Source organism: Puma concolor, chromosome E4 (genome assembly GCF_028749965.1).
Source record: "Puma concolor isolate L17-30 chromosome E4, mPumCon1.1.hap2, whole genome shotgun sequence".
In the NCBI taxonomy this organism is placed as follows: Eukaryota; Metazoa; Chordata; class Mammalia; order Carnivora; family Felidae; genus Puma; species Puma concolor.
In genome coordinates, this window is record NC_141683.1 from 5,644,985 (window position 1) to 5,668,260 (window position 23,276).

Below are 23,276 nucleotides of genomic sequence, written 5' to 3' on the forward strand. Positions count from 1 at the left end.
GTGGGAGCCCATCTCTCTGTTCTCCCCTCACTGATTCCCGATCTCCCAAAGCACCAGGCTCGCACCTGACCCCTTCAATATTTATTGTAGAAAATAAGGGGCGGGTTGGGAGAGGGCTCTAGGCCTGGCCAGTGGGAGTTCCGGGGCCCAGCTGGGGGTGGAGGACAGTGGTCTGGACACCTCACTGGGTGGCAGGCTGTGTTTTCAGGTCCATGAAGTTGTTCAAGAAGTTAATCAGGTCAGTTCCAGCCTTCTTGACCAGGGGAGTTAACTGCTCCTGGGTCTTCTCGAAGTAAGCCCTGTGTATTCAGAGGATTAGCGGTCAGTGTGAGAGACCAGGGGCCTTGTGGGTGGTGGGAGATGAGACCCAGCTCCCCAGACTTTAGTGCCTGGTCCATCCTGTCATGACCACCACACTCGGAGGAGGAGAGACAAGCCCTCCCCTGGGCAGAGGAACAGACCCTAGAAATTGAAATTCAAAGCCTGTCCAAGAGGTCCACGGGACCTATGCGGTGGTGAAGGAATCTTTCCGTCCCACTTAAACCCCATCCTCCCTGGGGCGCCTGGGTGGCTCAGTTGGTTAAGCATCTGACTTTGGCTCGGGTCATGATTTCACAGGTCGTGAGTTTGAGCCCCACGTTGGACTCTGTGCTGACAGGTCACAGCCTGGAGCCTGCTTCGGATTCCGTGTCTCCCTCTCTCTCTGCTCCTCCCCTGCTCGCACTCTGTCTCTCTCTCAAAAATAAATAAACAGTAAACAAAACAAAGAATTAATCCTCCCTAACCCCCACCCTTGAGCTCAGTCTTCTGAGCAACCTTTCATCTTCCCTTCTTTCTCTCTATAGCTCCCTGGTTCCTGACCACCACCACCCCCTCCCCCGCCTTTTTTCTTTTCTTTCTTTCTTTCTTTCTTTCTTTCTTTCTTTCTTTCTTTCTTTCTTTCTTTCTTTCTTCCTTCCTTCCTTCCTTCCTTCCTTCCTTCCTTCCTTTTCCTTCCTTTTCCTTCCTTTCCTTCTTTCTTTTTTTTTTTTTTTTAAAGATTTTATTTTTAAGCAATCTCTACACCCAATGTGGGGCCTGAACTCACAATCCAGGGACCAAGACTTGCATGCTCTCTCCTGAGTCGGCCAGGTGTCCCCTGAACCTTTTTCACTGAAACTTACTTTGCCTGGGCCTGAAGCTCTGGGCCCTTGGCCTTCTCCACCAGGTCCTTGCCGTAGTCAGTCACCGTCTGGAAGTACTGAGAGACCAGTCTCTGTAGACTCAGCTCCTCCGCCTGTCTCCTCACCAAAGCCCCTGCACGCACGGAAACACACGCACGCGCACATACCTTCTTAGCTGGATACCCATCAAGGAGCTCTCAGGCCCCTCCCCAAACAGGTACCCAGCTCCAGGAGCTTTAGAGGGGGAACGATCTATCTTTTGAGCTCTCTGGTGGCTAGAGCGGGCATAGGAGCGCAGCCAGATGGGTAGCTACGACCCCCAGCACCTTCTCCTTCTTTGGGACCCCTCTCTGTACCACACCCACCTTCAAGGCTACAGATGGTGAGGAGTAGCACAGCCATTGCCAGCAGCTTCATGGTGGTGACGGTGGGGAAGGTGGCCTGGAAACAGGTGGGGGTAGGGGAGGGGCTGAAGCGGAACGAGCTTCATTCAGTTTCAGCCCCTCCCCGGAGATGGCTACTTAAGTACCCACTCCGACCGGGTTCCCTCCCTTCCCACAATTAAAACCTGGCCTTTGGATCCCGACCACACCGCTTGCTCCCTTACCCTACCGGGTCAGTGTGTGTGTCCTCGTTGTCTGTTCCTGCTGACTGGGGAGACAGGGGCTATATATATATGGCTGCTTCCCCACGCCCCCTGTCAGGTGATAAGGACTGTGGAAGGACCCGATGGGGCAGGGGCCATGTTGGAGTAAACAAGTCAGAGAAATGGGGGAGGAGAGGACAAGCACGTGGGGGACTCATGGTGAGGGGGGGCGGGGCATGGGGAGGCAGGCCTTAGTGGAGTCCAAGGGGATACACTCCAGGCTTATTCAACATTCACTCTTTTGGGGTCTGGGGCTGGCAGCCCTCGGATTTGAATACTGCAGGGGGGCCCCTGGGTGGCTCAGTTGGTTGGGCGTCTGACTCCAGCTCGGGTCATGATCTCGCCGCTTGTGGTCCCGACGCCCACCCCCGCGTCGGGCTCTGTGCTGACAGCTCGGAGCCTGGAGCCTGCTTAGGATTCTGCGTGTCCCTCTCTCTCTGGCCCTCCTTCCCTCGTGCTCTCTCTCAAAAATCAACATTACAAAAATGTTTTTAAAAAATGAATGCTGCAGGAAGGGTTCCTAGTCTCCCCTGGGAAGCCCTGACATATGAAGCCCGCAGCAGCTGTTGGTAACTTTGTCCCATTGTGGGTAGATTTTTCTCTCCCCAGAATCATCCCCTTCACTGTAACTTGGCAGACCAGAATTGGGAACAGAAGAAAGGAGAAAGGAGTAGAAATCAGGGGATGGGGTGAGGGGAACGAGGATTAGGAGAGTCCTGTGACGGGCCAAAGGGCAGGTATGATCGCATCTCTCCAGTGTTCAGTTAATGTGTGACAAGAAGGGAGAAAACACAGAATGACCCTCCCGAGTGCTGATAAATGAGGACACCCCACCCCCAATAAAACAAATTCAGAAAGTAGCCTCTGCCTTCTCCTTCCCAAACGGCGGGCCCTGGCAAGAAAGGAAGTGAACGAGAGTCCTCTACCAAGGATAAAGGTCGAAGTTCCCTGGTCATTCTCAAGTGGTGGTCAGCCAATGTGAGTCAGCAGGGGCCACCGCATCCCTCTGACCAAGGCCCCAGCCCCCGTGCCAGCTCTGATTGTGAGGGAGGAGAGAAGGGGTCGGAGAGGTGAGGGCTAGTGGGGGAAGTGACCGAGGGCCCCAAATTCTTACTTCATCTTCAATTATTCCTCTGTGGAATGCCTAGTACTTGAAGAGCCCTCCATGGACTGTCCCTGGCTGTGGAGTGGAGTTCATTTGGGGACCAACAGATTTTATCTGCCAACAACACCTGGGCCACGGGGGTGGGGGGGATGGGGGGGATTAACCCATAAGGGGCAGCTGTTTTAGGGAATAGTTTTTTTTTTTTTTTTTTAAATGTTTTATTTGTTTTTTGAGAGAGAGACAGACAGAGCGTGAGCGGGGGAGGGGCGGAGAGAGAGGGAGACACAGAATCCGAAGCAGGCTCCAGGCTCCGAGACATCAGCACAGAGCCCGACGCGGGGGCTCCAACTCACCGACCGTGGGATCATGACCTGAGCCCGAGTCGGACGCCTAACTCAGGAAATGGTTTCGTTAGTACGAAGGCTGCAGCCCCTGCTCCTTCCACCGCAACCCCCACCCATTTCCCTTCCGCCAAGAGAACTAGAAGGTGAACTTGGGGAGGTGTAGACCTCCAGGTGTGGGGCCATGTTCTAGGGAGAGCAGTACTCGCGAGCAATACTCATCTGGAGGTGCACTGTGTACTGTGCTGTACTGGGGAGGGTTTTCAGGAGTCCCTAGGGGTTCGAGGTGGGGGCACCCAGGAGCCATAGGAACCAGGGTCCGAATGAAGTCCTCACAATCATTCCGTCCGCCGCCCTTCACAAAACGGGTCTCCAGGCCGTAGGGTGAAAGTGGCCCAAGTTCCAAGATGCTCCCTCTAGTGTCTTGTACGCTCACAGCTTTTCTCCCCCCGACCTTGTAGACGCCGGGCGATCTAAGGCCATCCACTTGAGTAAGTCTAAGGAGCTACCAATCAAGTCCCGCCCGCCTCTGCAGTGCCTGGGTTGGAGCTCCCTGGACCTGCGTCTGCCACTCCTTCGCTTCCTCCTCTCCCATTGGCCGCGGGGAGAGGGAGGCAGCTTTTTTTTTTTTTTTTTTTTTATCGATTGGGCGGGGCCCAATCAAGGGAGGGTCGGTCAGATCTTTGATGTCTTTTTTTTGCCCGATTCCAAGATGGCGTGGATGACCACGCTGGGAATGCAGCGTGAAGCCGCAGTTCTGCCATCACTCAAGATGGCTGCCCCCATCAAGATGACCGGGGTGTGCCGGGGGAAAGGAGGCAGCAGGATAGTCTGAGACGGTAAGAGCTACTGCTTCATTGCAAGCCTCGCCTTGGGGCCTAGGAATGGAGAGCAGACTGGGAAGCTGGGTGAGGTCTGTGTGGGAGCTAGGGTTAGAGAATGGGGGAGGGGAGGGGGTGACAGGTGGGGGTGAAGGATCGAAGATGGGACGGGAGTGTGGGGGTGTCTGGGGTTCAGTCTCCCCACCGGTGCCCTCTCCCCACTCTTCCTGTTCCAGGTGTAGCGTCGGACCATGTGGAAGTTTCTGGGACTGGGGAGTCGGATGATGGGGGGTGGGGCCCGTGGGGGGTAGAGGGAGCAATAGCGTCCTTTCTCAGGCTAACCCCGGCCCCTCCCCTGTCCTCTGGACTGAAATGGGGAACACACTGGGCCTGGCACCGATGGGGGCTTTGCCCCGCCGGAGCCCCCGGCGAGAGGAACCTCTGCCCAACCCTGGGAGCTTCGATGAGCTGCACCGGCTATGCAAAGGTGAGAACTTGGCATGTGGGTGTCTCAAGTTGAAGGGGCAGAGCAGGGGAGGGTCCTGAATGCTGGGTGTCCAGTGATGGGAGCAGGAAAGGGAGATCACAGCCGGGGCATCCAGCCCCTGGGAGGATCCCGTGCCTGAATGGAGTGGAGCATTTCGTGATAGGACTCGAAAGGAGGTCAGATCCTCCAAAGTGCTTTCTATGGGATTGGAAGAGGAGACTTACCTCTGGGGGTAGGGGTGCCTTGTCTGTGCTTATTCCTCCCCTTCCCCTCCCCTCCACCCCCTTCAGATGTGTTCCCAGCACAGATGGAGGGAGTGAAGCTCGTTGTCAACAAGGTTCTGAGCAGCCATTTCCAGGTGCTCCCACTTCTCTGGCCCTCCTCACTATCCCTCCCCGCCTATCCCTGGATCCTCTCCTCCTTGCCTTTGTACTCAAGCCTTAAGCAGGCTCTGTGGGACAAATGAGGGAGGATGTGGGGCTCTCCCTGCTTCCCTTGCCTGTGGGACTTGTTGCTTTTTGTCTGGTGTTGGCTATGTGGAATCTTTGGGATTCTTAAAAGGCCATCTGGCTGGGGAGCAGCTGGCGGGGAGGGGGTTGAAATCGGCAGGAACGCTTTCCTCCAGTGACTTCTCTTTCCTCAGGTGGCTCACACCGTGCATATGAGTGCTCTGGGCTTGCCAGGCTATCACCTCCACGCGGCCTACGCGGGGGACTGGCAACTTAGCCCCACAGAGGTGAGGACTCCTCACGCCGGGGTCATCTCCCTGAAAGCCCAGCCGGGACTCGGGCCTAGAGGAGGAGGAAATGTGTGTGTTATGGGGAAGAGTGTACAGGGCACCTGCTTCTCTGTGTTTCCTCTGAAGGGGAGAGAGGGGAAAGGTGGAGGAGAAGAAGTCTATCTCTGTGGCTCCACCAGGGGGCGCTGGGTACTGGTAAAGAAATCCTAGCGAGTTGGATGGAGGCGGAGGGGTGCCCCCCACCAGCTGGGTCTTACTGGGGACCCTCTCCAACAGGTGTTCCCCACCGTGGTAGGGGATATGGACAGCAGCGGCAGCCTCAACGCCCAGGTCCTGCTCCTCCTGGCAGAGCGGCTCCGAGCCAAGGCTGTCTTCCAGGTGACCCATGGTCCCGACCTCTATCCGCTGAAGCCTGTCCTCCTCCACGGGTGTCCTGCTCTGGGGGCTCCAGCGAGAGGAGCGGAGGCCCCGGTGACCGCAAAGGGGGAGGAAGGCTTCACTCCTTTCTCTCCCCGCTGCAGACGCAGCAGGCCAAGTTCCTGACGTGGCAGTTCGATGGCGAGTATCGAGGAGATGATTACACAGCTACTCTGACCCTGGGGAATCCTGACCTGATTGGGGAGTCGGGTGAGGAATTGGGACAGGGTTCTTTTGATCTTGGCTGATCACTTGCTAACGTTGGCTAGGCCTCGTCGTCGTCGTCTGTGCAGACCGGTTACTGGAAAGTTCTTGGGTGGGCCGGGGGCGGCGGAGCAGGCCCGGACGTTGTCCCTGTGACCGATGCCATGTGTCTCCACTACCCCGCAGTGATCATGGTCGCTCACTTCCTGCAGAGCCTCACCCATCGGCTGGTGCTGGGAGGAGAGTTAGTTTATCACCGGCGGCCAGGCGAAGAGGGGGCCATCTTGACCCTGGCTGGGAAGTACTCGGGTATGGGGTGAGGGGGGAGCAGCGATGGGGAGGGGAAATGCCGGCCTTGGCGAGGGCTCCCGGCCCGTGTCCTGCTACAGTAACGCCCCTCGTCTCCTCCCCTTTGGTTTCGACAGCCCTGCACTGGGTGGCCACGTTGAATGTGGGATCAGGTGGGGCCCATGCAAGTTATTACCACAGGGCCAACGAACAGGTGAGATTACCGACGCCATCTTCCGCCCCCGCAAGTCAGTCGTGAACTCTGACCCCTCCAGACGGCCACGGGCCCTGCTGGCCTACTGTTCTTCCTACCCACACGGCACAGACGTTGCCCCCCGCCTGCCTTCATCCCGCGGGTCCCCCGTCAGGGCTCCTCGAGGCCTCACTGAGACAGATCCTTCTCCCACCCTTGCCCTGCTTCTCAGGTTCAGGTCGGGGTGGAGTTTGAGGCAAACACGAGGCTACAAGACACAACCTTCTCCTTTGGTTACCACCTGACTCTGCCCCAGGCCAACATGATGTTTAGAGGTGAGGGTCATTCGGACGGCATTCGCAGGTGCCGAGGGCTTGGGGGGACCGAGGGAGGGAAGGTCCGCCTTACTTCTGACCCCTTTCTGCAACCCTGTTAAATAACCCGGTCCAGGGGCACTTGGGGGTCGGGGGGGGGCTCAGTCGGTCAGGCATCCGACTTCGGCTCAGGTCATGATCTCGGGGTTCTTGAGTTCGAGCCCCGCGTCGGGCTCTGGGCTGTCAGCTCAGGGCCTGGAGCCCGCTTCGGATTCTGTGTCTCCCTCTCTCTCTCTCGCCCTGCCCCCCCACCAGAGAAATAAACATTAAGAAAAATTAAAAAAATAAATACCTAACCCGGTCTACATTCCGTTCCCCCACAGGCTTGGTGGACAGTAACTGGTGTGTGGGTGCCGTGCTGGAGAAGAAGATGCCCCCCTTGCCTGTCACCCTAGCCCTCGGAGCCTTCCTCAACCACTGGCGCAACAGGTTCCATTGTGGGTTCAGCATCACTGTGGGCTGAGGTTGTCCCAGAGCCGGCACCCGCTGAAGCTGGAGCCTCCGAGTCAGGTGCCCGAGGGCCAGAGACTAGGCCCCTCTCCAGAGCCCACCCTGCTGGGTGACCTCTAGGTCCCAGGAGCAGAGTGGGGGACAGGGCCGTGCCCTCCTCAGAACTGGGGCTGCCGCAGGGGCGGCTGCCGAGGGGCTGTCGTGAGGCTCCGACCTCTGCCACCCCCCCCCCCCCCCCGGCGTCCTCTTCCCGTGCTCTTGTGGCTCTGGACCGAGGGAGAAGGATTAGGGGGTCTGTCTGGCTGACTTCTCTCCCCTCACTCCCCCCCCCCGCCCCCTTCTACATCTCCCTGTCGATTAAAGCTCCCAGCGTCTTCCTCTTCAGAGCAGAAAAGTCTGCATGGGATCAACTCCCCGTCCTGTTTTCCATCCCAGAGTCTCCCGAGGGCTGAAGGGCTAAATCTCTGCCCTGGGAAAGTGGGCCCCCCCCCCACTTCCCGGAAGGCGCTTCTTTACCTCTTCGCCCCGAGGCTCCCTCCTTCCTCATTTTCTGTGCTTCCGGAGAACAACTCTGTCCCCGTGGTCATCCCCCACGGCCCCCAAGACTGCATGAAGAGGCAGTTATCGCTTTGGTCTTTCATTGCAACCACTGGGCTCCCTTTCTACGGGTCCCAACCTCTGGCCCCAGTATTTCCCCCTTCCCCAGTCCCGTGTGTCCACATGGGCTGGGGCCTCAGCTGCAGATCTCCTGGAGCAGTGGCATCATGGCGGCCAGCCCCCGGATGTGCCGGATTTGGTAGCCAAAGGCGTTGTTAATGCTCCGGAGCTCGGCCAACAGGCCCAGCAGCTTCGCATACAGAAACCTTTGGAGGAAGCGGTGGGGTCACCAGGGAAAGAGGAGGAAAATAAGGTAGCTGAGAGTCTTGCCCTGACGTCCTGAGCCCCTGAACTGTCCCTCGGCGAAGCTAGGTCTGACCCCTAGAGAAAATCACGCTCTGGTAGGACAAGTTTATCCAGAATTCCAAAAGGTCCCCGAGGGGGTCCTCTGACACTTTCCTCTCTCACCATGCCGTATTTCTTGAACCCAGAGGTCTGAGGGCCAAGTGTGAAGAAAGCCCCAGATGTGGCCAGGACGTCACCTGTGTGGAGTCTGTGGATCGGGTCTTCTAGAGCAGGTTCTAGAAGGTGGGTGCGTCCTGTGGTGTAAAGCAGCATCCCTCTCCTGGCCAAACCGGCTCATTGAGGAACAGCCGAGAACAAGGGGAGTGTCCCTCAGAGCCTGAGTAGATCACGGACTTTTGGGCCAGGGCACCGGCCTGGGCCATGAAACTGAACGACCCTGACTTCAAGGGGGAATGAATGAAACATTAATGGGCCCAACGGAGAGAAGGGGAAGGGCCAAGGAAAGAGAGCGAACGAGAGACTTGGCCGGCTGCTTGAGCCTGGAGAGTGGACGGGTGAGACAGCGGATGTCATCAATCTCAGGAATGCTGTTATACAGAGCCTGCCAGCTCCTACTTTGCATCTCTACCGAATAATAATAAAAAAAAAAAATCTGGAAAAAATCAGGTGAAACGCCCGTAGGGGCACTTTGGATGCCAGAACTACACGAGGCACGAGGGAAGGACTCGAGCCCCCGAGGGACCCGGTTTCCCCGAGGAAGGGACAGTAAAAGCATTCCCCCTGAGCTCAGCGTTTCCCTCGCCTTCGTGCCCTGGCGTAGCCTCCAGCCCCCCCCACCCCCCCGGGGCCCCCCGTACCGACTCCCAGGCCTTGGCTGCTGGCCTTCGATGTAGCTCTGCAGGGTCAGTGCCGTCACCTCTTGCAGATGATCAATCTGTTCCCTCCGGGTAACCCCAGGCCTGTCTGGAAGGAGGTGGGGGTGGCGGGGAAGGAGGGGTGGGGTCGGGCGCGGGCCTGCCATGCGGAGCGGGCCCAGGCTGGGTTTGAAGACAGAGCCCCGGTCGTGGGTGGGTTAACGGGGCTGGGAGTGGGGGCAGAGGCGGAGGCGCCCCTCTGGGCTTTGGGGACGCTCACCGGGAGAGAAGAGGGCCATGGCGGCCATGAGCACATACTCGGGCTCCTGGAGCTGGAGTCGTCTCAGGGTCCCGTGGAAGCGGAAGAGCAGCTCTAAAAACTGTTCCTGGAAGCCCACTGTGGGAGACGCCAGGCTTAGGATCCGTCGGGTCACCTGGCCGCACACCACACCTCGAAGGGCACGTGCCCTCTGCGGTTCTAGCGCCGTCTCACCGTGGGCTCCGTCCTCTATCGCGTAGTGGAGTGGCCCACAGAGGAAGTTTTGTGTTTGGAGGCAGAAGGTGGTGTTGAGGGCGATATGGCAGATCTCTACAGCCGCTCCCTTGAGAAGGGAGATCTGGTCCTCCATGGGCAGGGACCTGTGGGGAGCAGGGGAGGAGAGCACCTCAGGCTCCACCCTGAACTTCAGACAGGGAGAGGAGCCCCCCCCCCCCCCCCCCCCCGGTTCTGAGGGAGATACTTAAATTTTTTTTTTTTTCAACGTTTATTTTATTTTTGGGACAGAGAGAGACAGAGCATGAACGGGGGAGGGGTACAGAGAGAGGGAGACACAGAATCGGAAACAGGCTCCAGGCTCCGAGCCATCAGCCCAGAGCCCGACGCGGGGCTCGAACTCACGGACCGCGAGATCGTGACCTGGCTGAAGTCGGACGCTCAACCGACTGCGCCACCCAGGCGCCCCCTGAGGGAGATACTTAAAAACAAAGCTGGGGATTCACGACCTGGGACCTGGTGCTCGGACAGGATGTAGGGTGGGTGAGGGGGGTCGGTGACTTTTTTTTTTTTTTTTTCCCTTTGGTGTGCGTCTGGGGATTATGACTTCCTGGAGTGTTTTCTTCCTGAAGGGTAAAGGGGAGGTCATGTACCGGAAGAGGGGCAGATCCTTGGTGAACTTGATGATTTGCTGCACCATGAAGGTGTTGATCTCTGCGAAGTGCGTCAGCAGAGGCGGTACGGGGACCGAGACGGGCAAATGCTGGTGGCGGACGAACAGATGAGCGGGAGGCTGCAGAGATCAGAGCCTCAGTGAGAGGCTCTCTTTCGGCCGCTCCGGCCCTGGCTTGGAAGGGCGCTGGGCTGAGGCGTCTGTCTACACCGGGGGTTCTGGAGAAGTCTCGTCCTCCGTATCGGTGCCTGGAACACAGCCCCCTCCCTCAGGTCAGCCCCCCTTGGGCACCCTTGTGGTCACCTTCCGGCCCGAAGCCTGTCAAGGCTCACCCTGAACTGCACAAACTGGTGAAACATGGTGCCCACGTGGCGGGTGTGGGCCCCCAGGAGAGTCCGGACCAGCTCTTTCTGCTTGTCGCTCAGCTGACTGGGTGCTCGCTGCGCGCGCCGCTGGGCCTGCTTTGCTCGCCGCAGCGCCAAGGCCTCTGCCGACAGGATCACTGTGTCCGGGGAACACAGATGACAGAGCCACTGAGACCAGCCCAGAGCACCTGTCTCTGCCAGCCCCACGTCCGGGACCCCTCTGGTACCCAGCAGGGTGAAGGATGTGGGGCGGGAGGGCTTGGCTGAAATCCTCGAGTCTCCGGGCCGCTGGGGATTCCTGGCCACTTTTCTATCCTGCCAGGCCCTGCGGCAGAAAAGGGCCCCGCGGCGGAGAAAGGAAGGGTGGAGGGTAAGGGGGTCGTCGTGAAGGGAGATGTTTGGCTCCTGGGCCAACACTGACGAGGGAGGGCCCTGGATGCCTAAAAAACGTCACCGTATGTTTCCATATAGCGCTCTCATTTCGAGGGTTCTGAGGTTAAATCTCCCTGGATGCAGTAACCCTCTGGGTAGACAGGGCGGGTGTTATTATCCGTGTTTTTCAGAGACATGAGCGGGCTGACACCCCAGTGACAGGTCCAAGGTCACAAACACTTAAGTGACGGAGCTTGAATTTTTTTTTTTTTTTTTTTAACTTCCACGGTTTCCTTTCCACTGCTCCGTATGGAAAAGTCGTGTGATGTCATGGAAAAAGCAAGGCCTTGGGAGTCAGACAGAAGAGATTAAATACAGATGGTGTAGCTTTGTAGCTGAGCGAACCCGGGGCACATTGACTTCTGCGAGCCCCGGGGAGACTATCTGTGGGGAGCATAGCCTGGGTACCTGGCACGGAGAAATGACACCAAGTGATTAACGGTTATCAAGTACCTACTGAGTGACAGGCACTATATGTGAAACATAGAAGAGAATGGTCAAGCCACGTGAACATCTGGGGCAAGCAGATTCCTGGTGGAGGGGACTGCAAGGCGGACGTAAGGCGGGATCACGGACCGTAAGGCGGACGAGGAGCCGCTGGGGTTTTGGGCGGAATAGTAACATCGTCGGACTTGTTTCTACTCTTCTTGTGTGATGTACATGCTGTGGGACCAAGGGCAAGGCCGAGAGACCTGGTCCATGGATGCTCGTGTTGGGAGGGGCCAACTCACTGTCCTTCTTCATGCCAGCATCCAGGCACTTCTGCAACCTGCAGGCTGGGCAGTGACGTCTCTGGATCTTGTTGACCTCACAGCGTCCAGCAAAGGGGCAGGTGAGACCAGTGCTTCTGGTGACGGTTCGTCTGTGGGAGACAGAGACGTTTGGGAGGGCGGGCGGGGATGGCAGGAAACGGGTGGCGACGTGAGGGTCTGAGATGACGTCTAAAAGGATCTGCGGTGACGTAGGCTAATCTGAGCTGTGCCCAAGGGTCCCTGGGGGGGGGGGCGTGGGTAGGGTACAACACAAGCATCTCCGTAGGGCACGGAATCAGCACTCTCGACTAAGGGGTTGTGTCCATAGCACAAACCCTCGGCCTTCCCTCTGTTATCGTATCACCTGTTGGCTCAGTGTTGAGGTTGGCAAGATAGAACATGCTGGCCACGGGGTAGTCGGGCTCTGGGATGCAGGGGGGTTGTAGCTGGACAAGCTCGCGCACGTCCCGGGGCTTAAAGGCTGCCCGGCGGGCGGTTTGGGAGGTTGTTTCTACGGGGAGGGGGGCTCTCACCTGAAGAAACCCTTGCAGCCCTCACAAGTCAGGGCATGGAAGTGGTAGCCTGTGGCTCGGTCCCCGCACACCGCACAGTTCCTCGGCTCGTCTTCCCCACTGGCCATGGCTTCAGACGTTGGAGTGGCCGTCACGGGCCCCTGAATGTGGGAAGGGTCAGCGGTCAGCTCCTGGTACCCTTGATCCCCTTCTCCCCCTCTTAGAGACCCCCTTCCCGAACCCGCCCTGGATCTGACCCTCTGCATTATCTGCACTTTATTGCTTTTATGTATTTATTTTACATTTACGTATTTTTGAGAGACAGAGAGAGACAGAGCACAAGTGGGGGAGGGGGCAGAGAGAGACGGAGACCCAGAATCCGAAGCGGGCTCCAGGCTCCGAGCTGTCGGCGCAGAGCCCGACGCGGGGCTCGAACTCACAAACCGGGAGATCGTGACCTGAGCTGAAGTTGGCCGACTGAGCCCCCCGCCCCCCCCGCCCGGCGCCCCTGTACTTTATTGCTTTTAGACTCTGCCCCCCCCCCCAAAGATGTCCTACCTGCCACTCTTGGGCCAGTCACCTGCAGGGCTCAGCATCTGGTGTGGGACACCTCTCCCCAAACTCCCACACTGCCAGTGTTTGGAGTTAGGGAGTATGGCCCTCCACGCCTGGAAAACAAGGCACTTCTGTTGTGGGTGGCCTCCAGTGGGTCCCAGCGACAACCTAGATAGGGCGCAGACTCTGGACCCAGGGCAAAGGCCTGGGTGGGAGGTTTTCCCAGCATGCCCAGGGTGCAGGTTGCTGGCACATGGGGCGGGACGCTGGTGGGGGTGGGGACCCTCACGACTCGCTGGAAGCTGCTTCTCATCAGACCCGTGGAGATCTTCCTTACTAGCTAGCTTCAGGCTAGATCTGTAAGCCGCCCCTGAACGTGGATCTTGGACAAACTGGGAAGGGAGAGGGAGAGATGGCACACTTTTTCACGGGCAGTGTGACGACGGGAAAGGAGTAGGCGTAACGGTGGCACAAGGCTCCCAAAATGAAAGTTCTTAAAAAGAGACCAGGGTCTAATGAAGAGTGTATGCAAAGAGCTAACGAGGTCCACGCTTCCTAACTAGGGAGGGCTGAGCATCAAATCAGAGTGGCCCCTAACACATTAGAGGTACTAGTTAGGGTTGATTTGAGGACCCTTGCACCAGAGCTGGCTTCATGGGCATGCGACCTGCGCAGTCACACAAGACCCTGGGCTCAGAGGAGCCTTGGGTTTGGTTTAACGCTCTGCCATTGCTTGAGATCTTAATGGTCTCATCTTGAGATTCTTAATGATTTTTGAACAAGGGGATCTGCATTTCTGGTTTTTAGTGGGTCCTGCGAATTATGTTTTCAGTCCTGTCTGGGAGAGAGCATGTGAGCAGGGGGAGGGGCAGGGGGAGGGAGAGAGAATCCCCAGCAGGCTCCACGCTCAGCACAGAGCCCAATGTAGGGCTCAGTCTCACAAGAGTGAGATCAGGACCTAAGCTGATCTCGAGAGTTGGATGTTTAACCGACCGAGCCACCCAGGCGCCTCCAGATGAAGAACTTCGAATTAATAAGTTTAAGAATCAAAAGTAGGGGCGCCTGGGTGGCGCAGTCGGTTGAGCGTCCGACTTCAGCCAGGTCACGATCTCGCGGTCCGTGAGTTCGAGCCCCGCGTCGGGCTCTGGGCTGATGGCTCAGAGCCTGGAGCCTGTTTCCGATTCTGTGTCTCCCTCTCTCTCTGCCCCTCCCCCGTTCATGCTCTGTCTCTCTCTGTCCCAAAAATAAATAAACGTTGAAAAAAAAAATTAAAAAAAAAAAAAAAAAGAATCAAAAGTAGGGGCCAGTTCCACCTCTGGGAACCTGCCCACTCTCCCTCCTTGAATATATTTTTTGCTTTAGTAAACTGCTGTGTAAAAAATAAATAAAAAAGAATCACAAGTTGGAGCCTTCACTGGAGTTGTCTGGTGCTCCGTCAACATTGAAGAATGTTTTCGGGGCACCTGGGTGGCTCAGTCTGTTAGGCATCTGACTTCGGCTCCGGTCACCATCTCACAGTTTGTGAGTTCGAGCCCCACGTTGGGCTCCGTGCTGACAGCTCGGAGCCTGGAGCTGCTTCGGATTCTGTGTCTCCCTCTCTCTCTGCCCCTTCCCTGCTTGCTCTCTGTCTCTCTCTCTTTCTCAAAAATAAATAAACATTAAAAAAAACTTAAAAAAAAGAATATTTTCACAAGTGTGAACAGTGTGTGTGTGTGAATAAATATATATATGAATAAATGTATATGTATATACACATACTCCCAAGATCTATGATGACTGAGATGTTCTGTCCTCACGGAATTTACATGTGCTAGTGAGGCAGACAGACCCTTGCACAGATAAAGCGAAGCATAGTCAGAGCAAGGACGGCTCTGTGCACAGAGCATATGGGACCACAGGTGAGGGGCACCTAAGTCCGCTGTGGCAAAAAGGTGCTGAAGAGGAGGCAGGAAAGGTTTCCTGGAGGCGTGACAACTGAGCCGATTTGGAAAGGGGACCGAGGAGTCAGGTGACAGCAAAATGCAGCTCAGGCAGAGGGCGCAACCTGCGGAAGTTCACGAAGCCAGACCCAAAAGTGGGTGTGGCTGAACCTCAAATATCTCCCTCTCGCAGGAGCCTAGCCCTTCAGATTGGAGGTGGGAGGAGAGAATTCTGGAGAGGTGGGCTGGGAGGCTGAGATACAGGCAGGGCCAGTTTGCAGGGGACCTCCTGTCTCCCAGACTAAGCAGCTTGAGTCTGCCAGACAGCTTGTATTTGTTTGTTTGTTTATTTGAGAGAGAGAGGGAGAGAGAGAATCTTAAGCAGGCTCTGCGCTGAGCCCCGACATGGGGCTCGATCCCACGACCCTGAGCTCATGACCTGAGCTCAACCAATAATCAAGTGTCAGATGCTCAACCGACTGAGCCACCCAGGTGCCCCGAGTCCATCAGAAAGCTTTTAAAGGGGAAGCCCAGAAGTGACATTAGGCTATCTATTCTGGATAGATCTATCTTATTGTAAATATCTTTCTTTGCTGGCTGTTTGGAAGATGGATTTGACGGGGCTGGACCTGAGGCGAAGAGACCAGTAAGAAAGCTATTGTTGTCCCGTAACTGGGAGAAGATTACGCCTGAGCTAGGACAGTGGGAGGACGTAGAGGAAGAGAGGGTTTTGAGAAATTCCCAGAGGTGCAATCATTGGAACTTGGTGCGCTAGACTGTCTGCCCGGAGAAAGAGGAGGGGGAGTTCAACAGAACTTCAGGTTTCTAGCGCCAGTGATGAAATGGATGCTGGTTCCACTCACTGGGAGAGAGATGGCTGGAGGAGGACGGGGTCCTGCGTCCTGGGCCTCTATCCACTTCTACAGCTGGAAGCGATTAAGTGCCCACTCTGTGGTGACACGTTATTGGGACGGACAAAAGAGAAGGTCCCTGTTACTGAGGAATGTATTGTCTAATTATGGAGCGTGCACGAACAAATTGAACTCCTACATCTTACAGGAAAGAATCGAGCTCTAAGTTGTGTGATAAAAATGATATAATAGGCTAGGCATCCATCGCTCCATTAATTTATTCTCAGTGAGCGTTAACTCTACCAGATAGATAATATCACCATTTTACGGAAGAGAAAACTAAGCCTCAGAGAGTTTAAATAACTTACAGGAGGATCAGTAGACCCACCAGTTTATTAGATGTCTTTATTTGGGTGTCACATGGGCATCTCAAATTCAATAGGTCTTACAATGGAGCTCTACGATACCCAAGGCACAGGCAACAAAACAAAAAAATAAACAAGTAGGACTATGTCAAGCTAAAAAGCTTCTGCACAGCAAAGGGAACCATCAGTAAAATGAAAAGGCGACCTACACAATGGGAGAAAATGTTTGCAAAGAACACATCCCGTAAGGGGTTAATATCCAAACTATATAAGCAACTCAATAGAAAAAACCCTCAAATAATCCAATGAAAAATGAACAAAGGACCGAGATAGACATTTTCTCAAAGATCAAAGAAGATATTTAAATGGCCAACAGGTACATGAAAAGGTGCTCAGCATCACTGATCAACAGGGAAATGCAAATCAGAACCACAATGAGGTATCACCTCACACCCGTCAGAGCCAACATCGAAAAGACAAGAGACAACAAATGGGGGAGGGAATGTGAAGAAAAGGGAACCCTTGTGTGTGGGAATGTAAATTCACAGCCACTATGGAAAACAGTATGGAGGCTCCTCAAAAGATTAAAAATAGAACTAGCATATGAGTCAGCAATTCTATTTCTGGGTATATAGCCAAAGGAAACAAAATTACTGTACTGAACAGATACATGCACCCCCTTGTTCATTGTAACATTATTTACAACAGCTAAGACAAAAAAAGGTGTCTATCACTAGATACATGGAAAATGATGTGAACACACACACACACACACACACACACACACACACACACAGTGGAATACTATTCAGCCATAAAAAGAAGGAAATCTTGCCATTTGCAACAACATGGAGGGAACTTGATGGCATTATGCTAAGTGAAATAAGTCAGAGGAAGACAACTATAGGATCTCATCTGTGGAATCTAAGACAAACTCATGGAAACAGAGATCAGATTTTTGGTTGCCAGAGGTGGAGGGGGGAGGTGGTGCGGGAATTGGGCGAAGTTGGTCAAAAGGTACAAACTCATAGTTATAAGATAAAAAAAAAATTCAAAGGATGTAATACACAGCATGGTGACTATAATTAACCATATGGTACATTTGAAGGTGGCTCAGAGAGTCGATCTTCAAAGTTCTCATTACAAGGAAAAGAATTTAGAACGCTGTCAGGTGAATCATTTCACCGTACGTGTACGAAGAAATCACGATGTTGTGCACCTCAAATTTATATAATGTTATCTGTCAATTATATCTTAATAATACTGAAAAAAAAAAAAAAGAAAATCATTGTCGACTCCCACTAACTTCTATGTTACCCAACTTGGTGGCTATCCCAGCACGAGAAAGTGGAAAGCGCGTGAGTTTGGGCGTCATAAGACTTAGGTTCAAATTCTGACTAGGCTCGTGCTGAGTTACTTTTGTGATTATTTGACATCACTGAGACCCAGCTCCATGAGAGTCTGAATTCATCAGGCTGGGCCAATCCCAGACAAGGGAAGGGAGCTGACTTCCTCCTCCTGGATGGGTATTAGATGCTTAGGGAGGAGTTCAGGCTGGTGGAAGGATGCTCGGGCCCAGGGCTGCCCCTTCTCCTGGGGCCCAGGGACCACCCTGAGCCCTGTTCTTTTGTCAGTTGCCTTGGGGACACACATCTCTGAGCTTGGTCTTCTATGTACAGAAGTGCTCCCAGCCTTGAGGCACCTGCCTGATCTCTGGGTTGTGAATTTGAGTCCCATGTGGGGTGTAGAGATTACTTGAATCAATAAAAATTAAAAAAAAAAAAAAAAAAGGCGTGTTCCCAGCCTTGGGGCACCTGGCTGTCTCAGTTGAAAGAGCATGTGACTCTTGATCTCCGGGTTGTGAGTTTGAGTCCCATGTGGGGTGTAGAGATTACTTGAATCAATAAAAATTAAAAAAAAAAAAAAAAAAAAAAAGGCGTGTTCCCAGCCTTGGGGCACCTGGCTGTCTCAGTTGAAAGAGCATGTGACTCTTGATCTCCGGGTTGTGAGTTTGAGTCCCATGTGGGGTGTAGAGATTACTTGAATCAATAAAAATTAAAAAAAAAAAAAAAAAAAAAAAGGCGTGTTCCCAGCCTTGGGGCACCTGGCTGTCTCAGTTGAAAGAGCATGTGACTCTTGATCTCCGGGTTGTGAGTTTGAGTCCCATGTGGGGTGTAGAGATTACTTGAATCAATAAAAATTAAAAAAAAAAAAAAAAAAAAAAAAAAAAAGGCGTGCTCCCAGCCTTGGGGCACCTGGCTGTCTCAGTTGAAAGAGCATGTGACTCTTGATCTCCGGGTTGTGAGTTTGAGTCCTATGTGGGGTGTAGAGATTACTTGAATCAATAAAAAAAAAAAAAAAAAGTGCTCCCAGCCTTAAGGTCTTCCCCACAGAGCAGACTGAGGCTGGGAGCCGCTGTGGTAGGCCTTTCACATCCATGCTGAGCAAACTTTCAGGGTTAACTGGGGTCCTTACCCTCTTCCCACATTCCTGTCCCAGGGACTGAAAAAAAAAAAAAAAAAAAGCTCTGCTGGCTATGACCTACTGCGCTAAACTCTTTGAACTTCAGTCTTCTTATCTGGAAAAGGGGGTTAATAACGCCCACTCGCCAGGTCTGTTGTGAACATGGAAGGAAGTTGACGCATAATCGTCCTCTTACCCTCCTTCTTTCCTTCCTCTCCATTGCCACCTGCTCCCAGATGCCAAGCCAGAAGCTGGGGAGTCACCCAGCCTCCTTTCTCTCCCTCCCTCCCTGAAAATGATCACATGCCGTGCCGGTCATTCCTGTCTCTTGACCTGCCATGCCCACTACCTCGAAGCTGAGTTCAGACCCTCATCACTTTCTACTTATTACTGCGGTAGCTTGCTAAATTATTCTCCTACACCCAGTGCCATCTCCTTCTGGCCCATCCTCTGTGCTGTTGCTATTTCTAAAATGCAAATTGGATCATGTCTCTTTCCTGCTTAAAATTCTTCATTTGCTTCCCATCACCTTCAGGATAAAAGCCAATCTCTTTAGCATGTCACACACAGCCCTTTGCGATCTGGCCCCTGTTTGTCGCTCTGGTCTCATCTATTCCAACCCCACTTCCCTCTCCTGATCTAACACATCACGTTCTGGCTCTAGAGGTGCTTGAACATTTAGAGATCCCTGAACAAGCTGGGCTCACTCACCCCTGAACACGAGCCCTTGTTATTCTGTCTGGTTGGAGTTGCCATACACACCTCAGCTTCCAAAGCATCACCGTCACTGCCCCCCCCCCTTCCCTGATCCTCCCGATCCGCGTGGCCCTTCAGGCCCCCGAGCACAGAAGATTGCCTTTGGGAGACTGCGGGTCAGAGCTACACCTCTGCACACACTTATCTGTCACACCACTTACACATTGCTGAGCAATTGTTTCTTTCAGATTCTGTCAATCAACTGTGAGTCGTTGAAGCCAACAGCAGCCTCTTTCTTTCGTTTCTCAGACCCTGAGGGTTTGTATGCACCAGGCCCATATAATAAATGCTTATGGAATGAAGAAATAGGATATGCATTACGGTCTGATTCCAAACTCACGCTCTTTCTACATGTTATTATTGGTGACTGCATTCACTTAGCAGGTATTGAATGGACACCCACCTTATACTAGGCATTTTCTAGCAGTTCAGGTTCCATGATGTCACCTGGACACTTTCCTGTTTCCCTTTTAGTCACTGTCTTTTACAGCTAATCATCCTTTGCTATCCTGGTTCTCCGACGGGAAACTCATTAGGCTTCTAGTCTGATTCCTGACTCCATTCTGGCTTCTGAGCCGTTCCTACCTGCCATGTTCGCAGCTGACATGTGGCTGACCTCACTCAGGTGTTCAGGTTTGAGCCAAACCTCCAGTCTCAGTCTGCTGTATTCTGTTTGGTCCCCCAGGTTCTGGTTCAAACACTTCCCTTCTCTTCTGTCACTTTCCCTACACTCACCCAGACTCTTATACTTTGTCCAACTGCAAAATCCCCATCTTGCTCTCCCTGCTCCTCACCCTTCTCTTGCCAGATCAGCCCTGTTTCCTCTGGAAGAATAATCTAAAAATGCTGTTTGTACAAAGGTCAGGTTTAAGTTCCTTATTCTGATATTCAAGGCCCTACACATCTCCTATAGCTTCCCTCTTCACCAACCAGTCTTTTTTTAAAAAACAGACAAACATGCCACTGATGAGTTTTCAAAAATTTTTATGTTTACTTATTTATTTTGAGAGAGAGAGAGAGAGAGAGAGAGAGAGAGAGAGAATCCCAAGCAGTCTCCTCACTGTCAGCGCAGAGCCTGATGGGCGGCTCAGTCTCACAAACTTCGAGATCATGGCCTGAGCTGAAATCAAGAGTTTAGTGCTTCACTGAGTCACCCAGGTGCCCCTCATCAACCACAGTCTTATTTCATTATTTTTCTCTTGTTAACACCCAGAGGCCAGATAGATACATCTTTTTTTTTTTTCCTTCTTTCCATTTCCTTCCACTATTTGCCTAAATATTATCCTTCCCTTGAGGCCCAACCCAAATCCCATTTTCTGCAGGAAGGTTTTGGTCTTTTGGTCCTGGACCATGCCTATCTTCTTTGATCTATTACTATTTACTATGATCCAACTTACTGTTGTACACACTGTTGGGCATGTAAACATCTAAGTAAGCCAGATCTGTCCTCCTGCCTTTTTTTTTGCAGAGCCTATGAGCTGAGAATGGTTTTTATATTTAAACTTAAAAAGAAGGGGGGCGCCTGGGTGGCGCAGTCGGTTAAGCGTCCGACTTCAGCCAGGTCACGATCTCGCGGTCCGTGAGTTCGAGCCCCGCGTCAGGCTCTGGGCTGATGGCTCAGAGCCTGGAGCCTGTTTCCGATTCTGTGTCTCCCTCTCTCTCTGCCCCTCCCCCGTTCATGCTCTGTCTCTCTCTGTCCCAAAAATAAATAAACGTTGAAAAAAATTAAAAAAAAAATAAACTTAAAAAGAAGAAAAAGAGGGGCGCCTGGGTGGCGCAGTCGGTTAAGCGTCCGACTTCAGCCAGGTCACGATCTCCCGGTTCGTGAGTTCGAGCCCCGCGTCGGGCTCTGGGCTAATGGCTCAGAGCCTGGAGCCTGTTTCCGATTCTGTGTCTCCCTCTCTCTCTGCCCTTCCCCCGTTCATGCTCTGTCTCTCTCTGTCCCAAAAATAAATAAACGTTGGAAAAAAAAATTAAAAAAAAAAAAAAAAAGAAGAAGAAAAAGAATATTTCACGACACATGAAAATTACGTGAAATTCACACTCCAGTGTCCACAAATAAAGTTTTATTAGCATATAGCCACCCTTATTGTTTATGACTGCTTTCAGGCGGTGGCGGGAGACTTGAATCATTTTAACAGAGACCACGATGCCTGCAAAGCTTACAATATTTACTCTCCGGTTGTTACAGAAAAAGCATGCTGATGATCTCTGACCTAGGACCTTAAATTCTCTTTATAATCTTTGCAGAGCTGTTTAAGAACTTGGGAGAGGTGTGCTTCGTTACAGGCAATCTTTTCAATACTAATTAACCATTCATTAGAAACGTGGGGGTAGCCAGAGGAGCAGGTTGCATAGAGTGAGTAGGAGCCAGCCTGGTTAGAAACTGGGTAACTTAGGCAACCAGATTCCCATTGGTAACTGAGAGTCAGAGGATCTCAGGTGGATGGAGGAAAAGACGTGATCTTTCCCCCTTCTTCTCTGTTTCTGACCTAGCAGAGAAAGTGTAAAAGCACTTTGGTCATGGATAGAATTGTTGAATCATGACATTGTACACCGGAACCTAATATAACCCTGTATGTTAACTATAATGGAATTAAAAATTTTTTTTTTAATTTTTTTTTCAACGTTTTTTATTTATTTTTGGGACAGAGAGAGAGACAGAGCATGAACGGGGGAGGGGCAGAGAGAGAGGGAGACACAGAATCGGAAACAGGCTCCAGGCTCCGAGCCATCAGCCCAGAGCCCGACGCGGGGCTCGAACTCACGGACCGCGAGATCGTGACCTGGCTGAAGTCGGACGCTCAACCGACTGCGCCACCCAGGCGCCCCTGGAATTAAAATTTTTTTAATTACCAAGGTATAAAAAAAAAAAAAAGTGAAAATGTGAAAGCACCGAGGATCCAGCTAGAGAAAGGGTATTGAGGTCTTATCTGAATCTGGTTGTTGAAAAGAGATCAGTGGTTCTCGGCTGAGAGTAGCCCAGCTATAATGACTCAGTTGTTACAGGCCATGAAGGAAACTATCAAAAGGATGTCATAGCTGAAGCTGAGAGAGTTTGGTTTTGGCAACTGAAACTCTGTGGAGGCTTTACATACGCCTAAAAGTTTCTTCAATGGCTTTACAGTGCCTAGAAGTATCTAGGCAAGAGGATTTGGAGGATTTCCTTAAAGCAGAAATGAAAGCTAGATAGATGAAAGGGAGTACCAGTGGAAGTTCTTGGGGAGTTCACGACTCTCGCCTCTGTGTTTGACTTCCCTTCATCTTGCTCAAACCATATTTTCCCTCTGGAACTTAGACGACATAATTATTGAGTAAAATTCCATCTCCTTGAAAAACCGTCTATGCAGATTGGACCGTGGGCTTCATCTTTCACATCTGCTCCCTACACCCCACTTGGCTAGGGGACTCTGGCACTCAAACAGGAACCACCGCATGGGCAGCTACCTAAATTGCAGGAAGACACAGGCTAACGGGGACTTGCATGTTGAACCCTATTTCAATGGCACCAATAGGGGCAAAGTCATATTAAGTGTGTCTCCTTTTTTTTTTTTTTTTTAATGCTCTCAGCATCGTGCCTGATACAGCGGAGGGCACATCGTCAGACTGAGACTGAATGAATAAGCAGTTGTAAATTCACTCTGTGGGGAGCTCATTACCTATTCAAGTGGATGCTTAAGGGACCTTTTTTTGTTGTTGTTGTTGCCTTATATGGGAGGTAAGACAGGTGAATCGTAAACTTTCTACTCCTAAGATCTAGAATATTCTCAAACAGGCACTTCACAATTTCCCAGCTCTTTGCCATGGAATACGGTCCACTTGCTTCTGTCTCTGAGTCTCTCCACCCTCCTATCTCTCCCTCTCTTCCTCCTTTGTTCCCTTTTCTTAATCAGACTGCCGTCCTACGACTAAATCTTAATCTGCAACAACTCTTGGCTCTACCCCTTTCATTCGGATACCCCCTTGATTTCCTTCCAGTTCTTTCTCCGCTGTCTCGAACTCCCGCACTCCTTCCTTCTCTCTCCCTCCTCTCCCTCCTTCTTTGCTCCCGCGACCTCACTTTGCGCGCTCGCTTCCCCCGACGGTCTCCCCCTCCTTCCCGCTCTCGGACCTTCTTACCCTAGTTTGGAAATGCAGCAGACCGCTGGGCCCGCC

The 23,276-nt window shown here is 52.8% G+C and overlaps 3 protein-coding genes across 9 annotated transcripts; 1 reads left to right on the forward strand and 2 right to left on the reverse strand.

Annotated features, from left to right (window-relative positions):
• Positions 1-66: 66 nt before the first annotated feature.
• Positions 67-1,854, reverse strand: APOA2 (apolipoprotein A2). 2 transcript variants are annotated; one of them, XM_086693607.1, is made up of 4 exons: positions 1,776-1,854; positions 1,529-1,604; positions 1,164-1,296; positions 67-299 (listed from the first exon to the last, which is right to left on the reverse strand). In XM_086693607.1, the coding sequence occupies exons 2-4, from the start codon at positions 1,578-1,580 to the stop codon at positions 182-184; spliced, it is 303 nt and encodes a 100-aa protein (XP_086549733.1). In that variant the 5' UTR covers positions 1,581-1,604; positions 1,776-1,854; the 3' UTR covers positions 67-181. The 2 variants fall into 2 exon arrangements, with proteins under 2 accessions (XP_086549733.1, XP_086549734.1); XM_086693608.1 differs by having other exon boundaries at positions 1,771-1,822.
• A 2,080-nt stretch (positions 1,855-3,934) lies between these two features.
• TOMM40L (translocase of outer mitochondrial membrane 40 like) lies at positions 3,935-8,915 on the forward strand. 5 transcript variants are annotated; one of them, XM_086693604.1, is made up of 11 exons: positions 3,935-4,094; positions 4,413-4,563; positions 4,854-4,921; positions 5,207-5,299; positions 5,579-5,680; positions 5,824-5,929; positions 6,110-6,232; positions 6,349-6,425; positions 6,637-6,739; positions 7,102-7,207; positions 8,317-8,915. In XM_086693604.1, exons 2-11 carry the CDS (start codon positions 4,449-4,451, stop codon positions 8,396-8,398), a joined length of 975 nt encoding a protein of 324 aa, XP_086549730.1. In that variant the 5' UTR covers positions 3,935-4,094; positions 4,413-4,448; the 3' UTR covers positions 8,399-8,915. The 5 variants fall into 5 exon arrangements, 4 of the variants coding, with proteins under 4 accessions (XP_086549730.1, XP_086549729.1, XP_086549732.1 ...); XM_086693603.1 differs by having other exon boundaries at positions 3,936-4,094; positions 4,313-4,563; XR_015245942.1 differs by having other exon boundaries at positions 3,937-4,094; positions 4,313-4,563; positions 7,102-8,138.
• NR1I3 (nuclear receptor subfamily 1 group I member 3) lies at positions 7,850-12,949 on the reverse strand. Of its 2 annotated transcripts, none has more exons than XR_015245941.1 (9): positions 12,771-12,949; positions 12,234-12,373; positions 11,680-11,810; positions 10,484-10,653; positions 10,132-10,271; positions 9,479-9,624; positions 9,266-9,382; positions 8,989-9,090; positions 7,850-8,091 (listed from the first exon to the last, which is right to left on the reverse strand). XR_015245941.1 is itself a non-coding variant. In XM_025915102.2 (9 exons), the coding sequence occupies exons 2-9, from the start codon at positions 12,338-12,340 to the stop codon at positions 7,962-7,964; spliced, it is 1,047 nt and encodes a 348-aa protein (XP_025770887.2). In that variant the 5' UTR covers positions 12,341-12,373; positions 12,771-12,949; the 3' UTR covers positions 7,850-7,961. The 2 variants fall into 2 exon arrangements, 1 of the variants encoding a protein (XP_025770887.2); XM_025915102.2 differs by having other exon boundaries at positions 8,989-9,094.
• Positions 12,950-23,276: the final 10,327 nt, after the last annotated feature.

Bases quoted from the DNA above. Each gene is read 5' to 3' on its own strand.
- APOA2 (XM_086693607.1), bottom strand. From the start codon at position 1,580: ATGAAGCTGCTGGCAATGGCTGTGCTACTCCTCACCATCTGTAGCCTT. The intron at 1,297-1,528 runs GTGGGTGTGGTA...CCGTGCGTGCAG, and splicing joins CACCATCTGTAGCCTTGAAG to GGGCTTTGGTGAGGAGACAG. The intron at 300-1,163 runs GTAAGTTTCAGT...CTGAATACACAG, and splicing joins GAGCTTCAGGCCCAGGCAAA to GGCTTACTTCGAGAAGACCC.
- NR1I3 (XM_025915102.2), bottom strand. From the start codon at position 12,340: ATGGCCAGTGGGGAAGACGAGCCGAGGAACTGTGCGGTGTGCGGGGAC. The intron at 9,095-9,265 runs GTGAGCGTCCCC...ACCTCCTTCCAG, and splicing joins CATGGCCCTCTTCTCTCCCG to ACAGGCCTGGGGTTACCCGG. The intron at 8,092-8,988 runs GTACGGGGGGCC...CTTCCTCCAAAG, and splicing joins CAGCCAAGGCCTGGGAGTCG to GTTTCTGTATGCGAAGCTGC.
- TOMM40L (XM_086693604.1), top strand. From the start codon at position 4,449: ATGGGGAACACACTGGGCCTGGCACCGATGGGGGCTTTGCCCCGCCGG. The intron at 4,922-5,206 runs GTGCTCCCACTT...CTCTTTCCTCAG, and splicing joins TTCTGAGCAGCCATTTCCAG to GTGGCTCACACCGTGCATAT. The intron at 6,740-7,101 runs GTGAGGGTCATT...GTTCCCCCACAG, and splicing joins GGCCAACATGATGTTTAGAG to GCTTGGTGGACAGTAACTGG.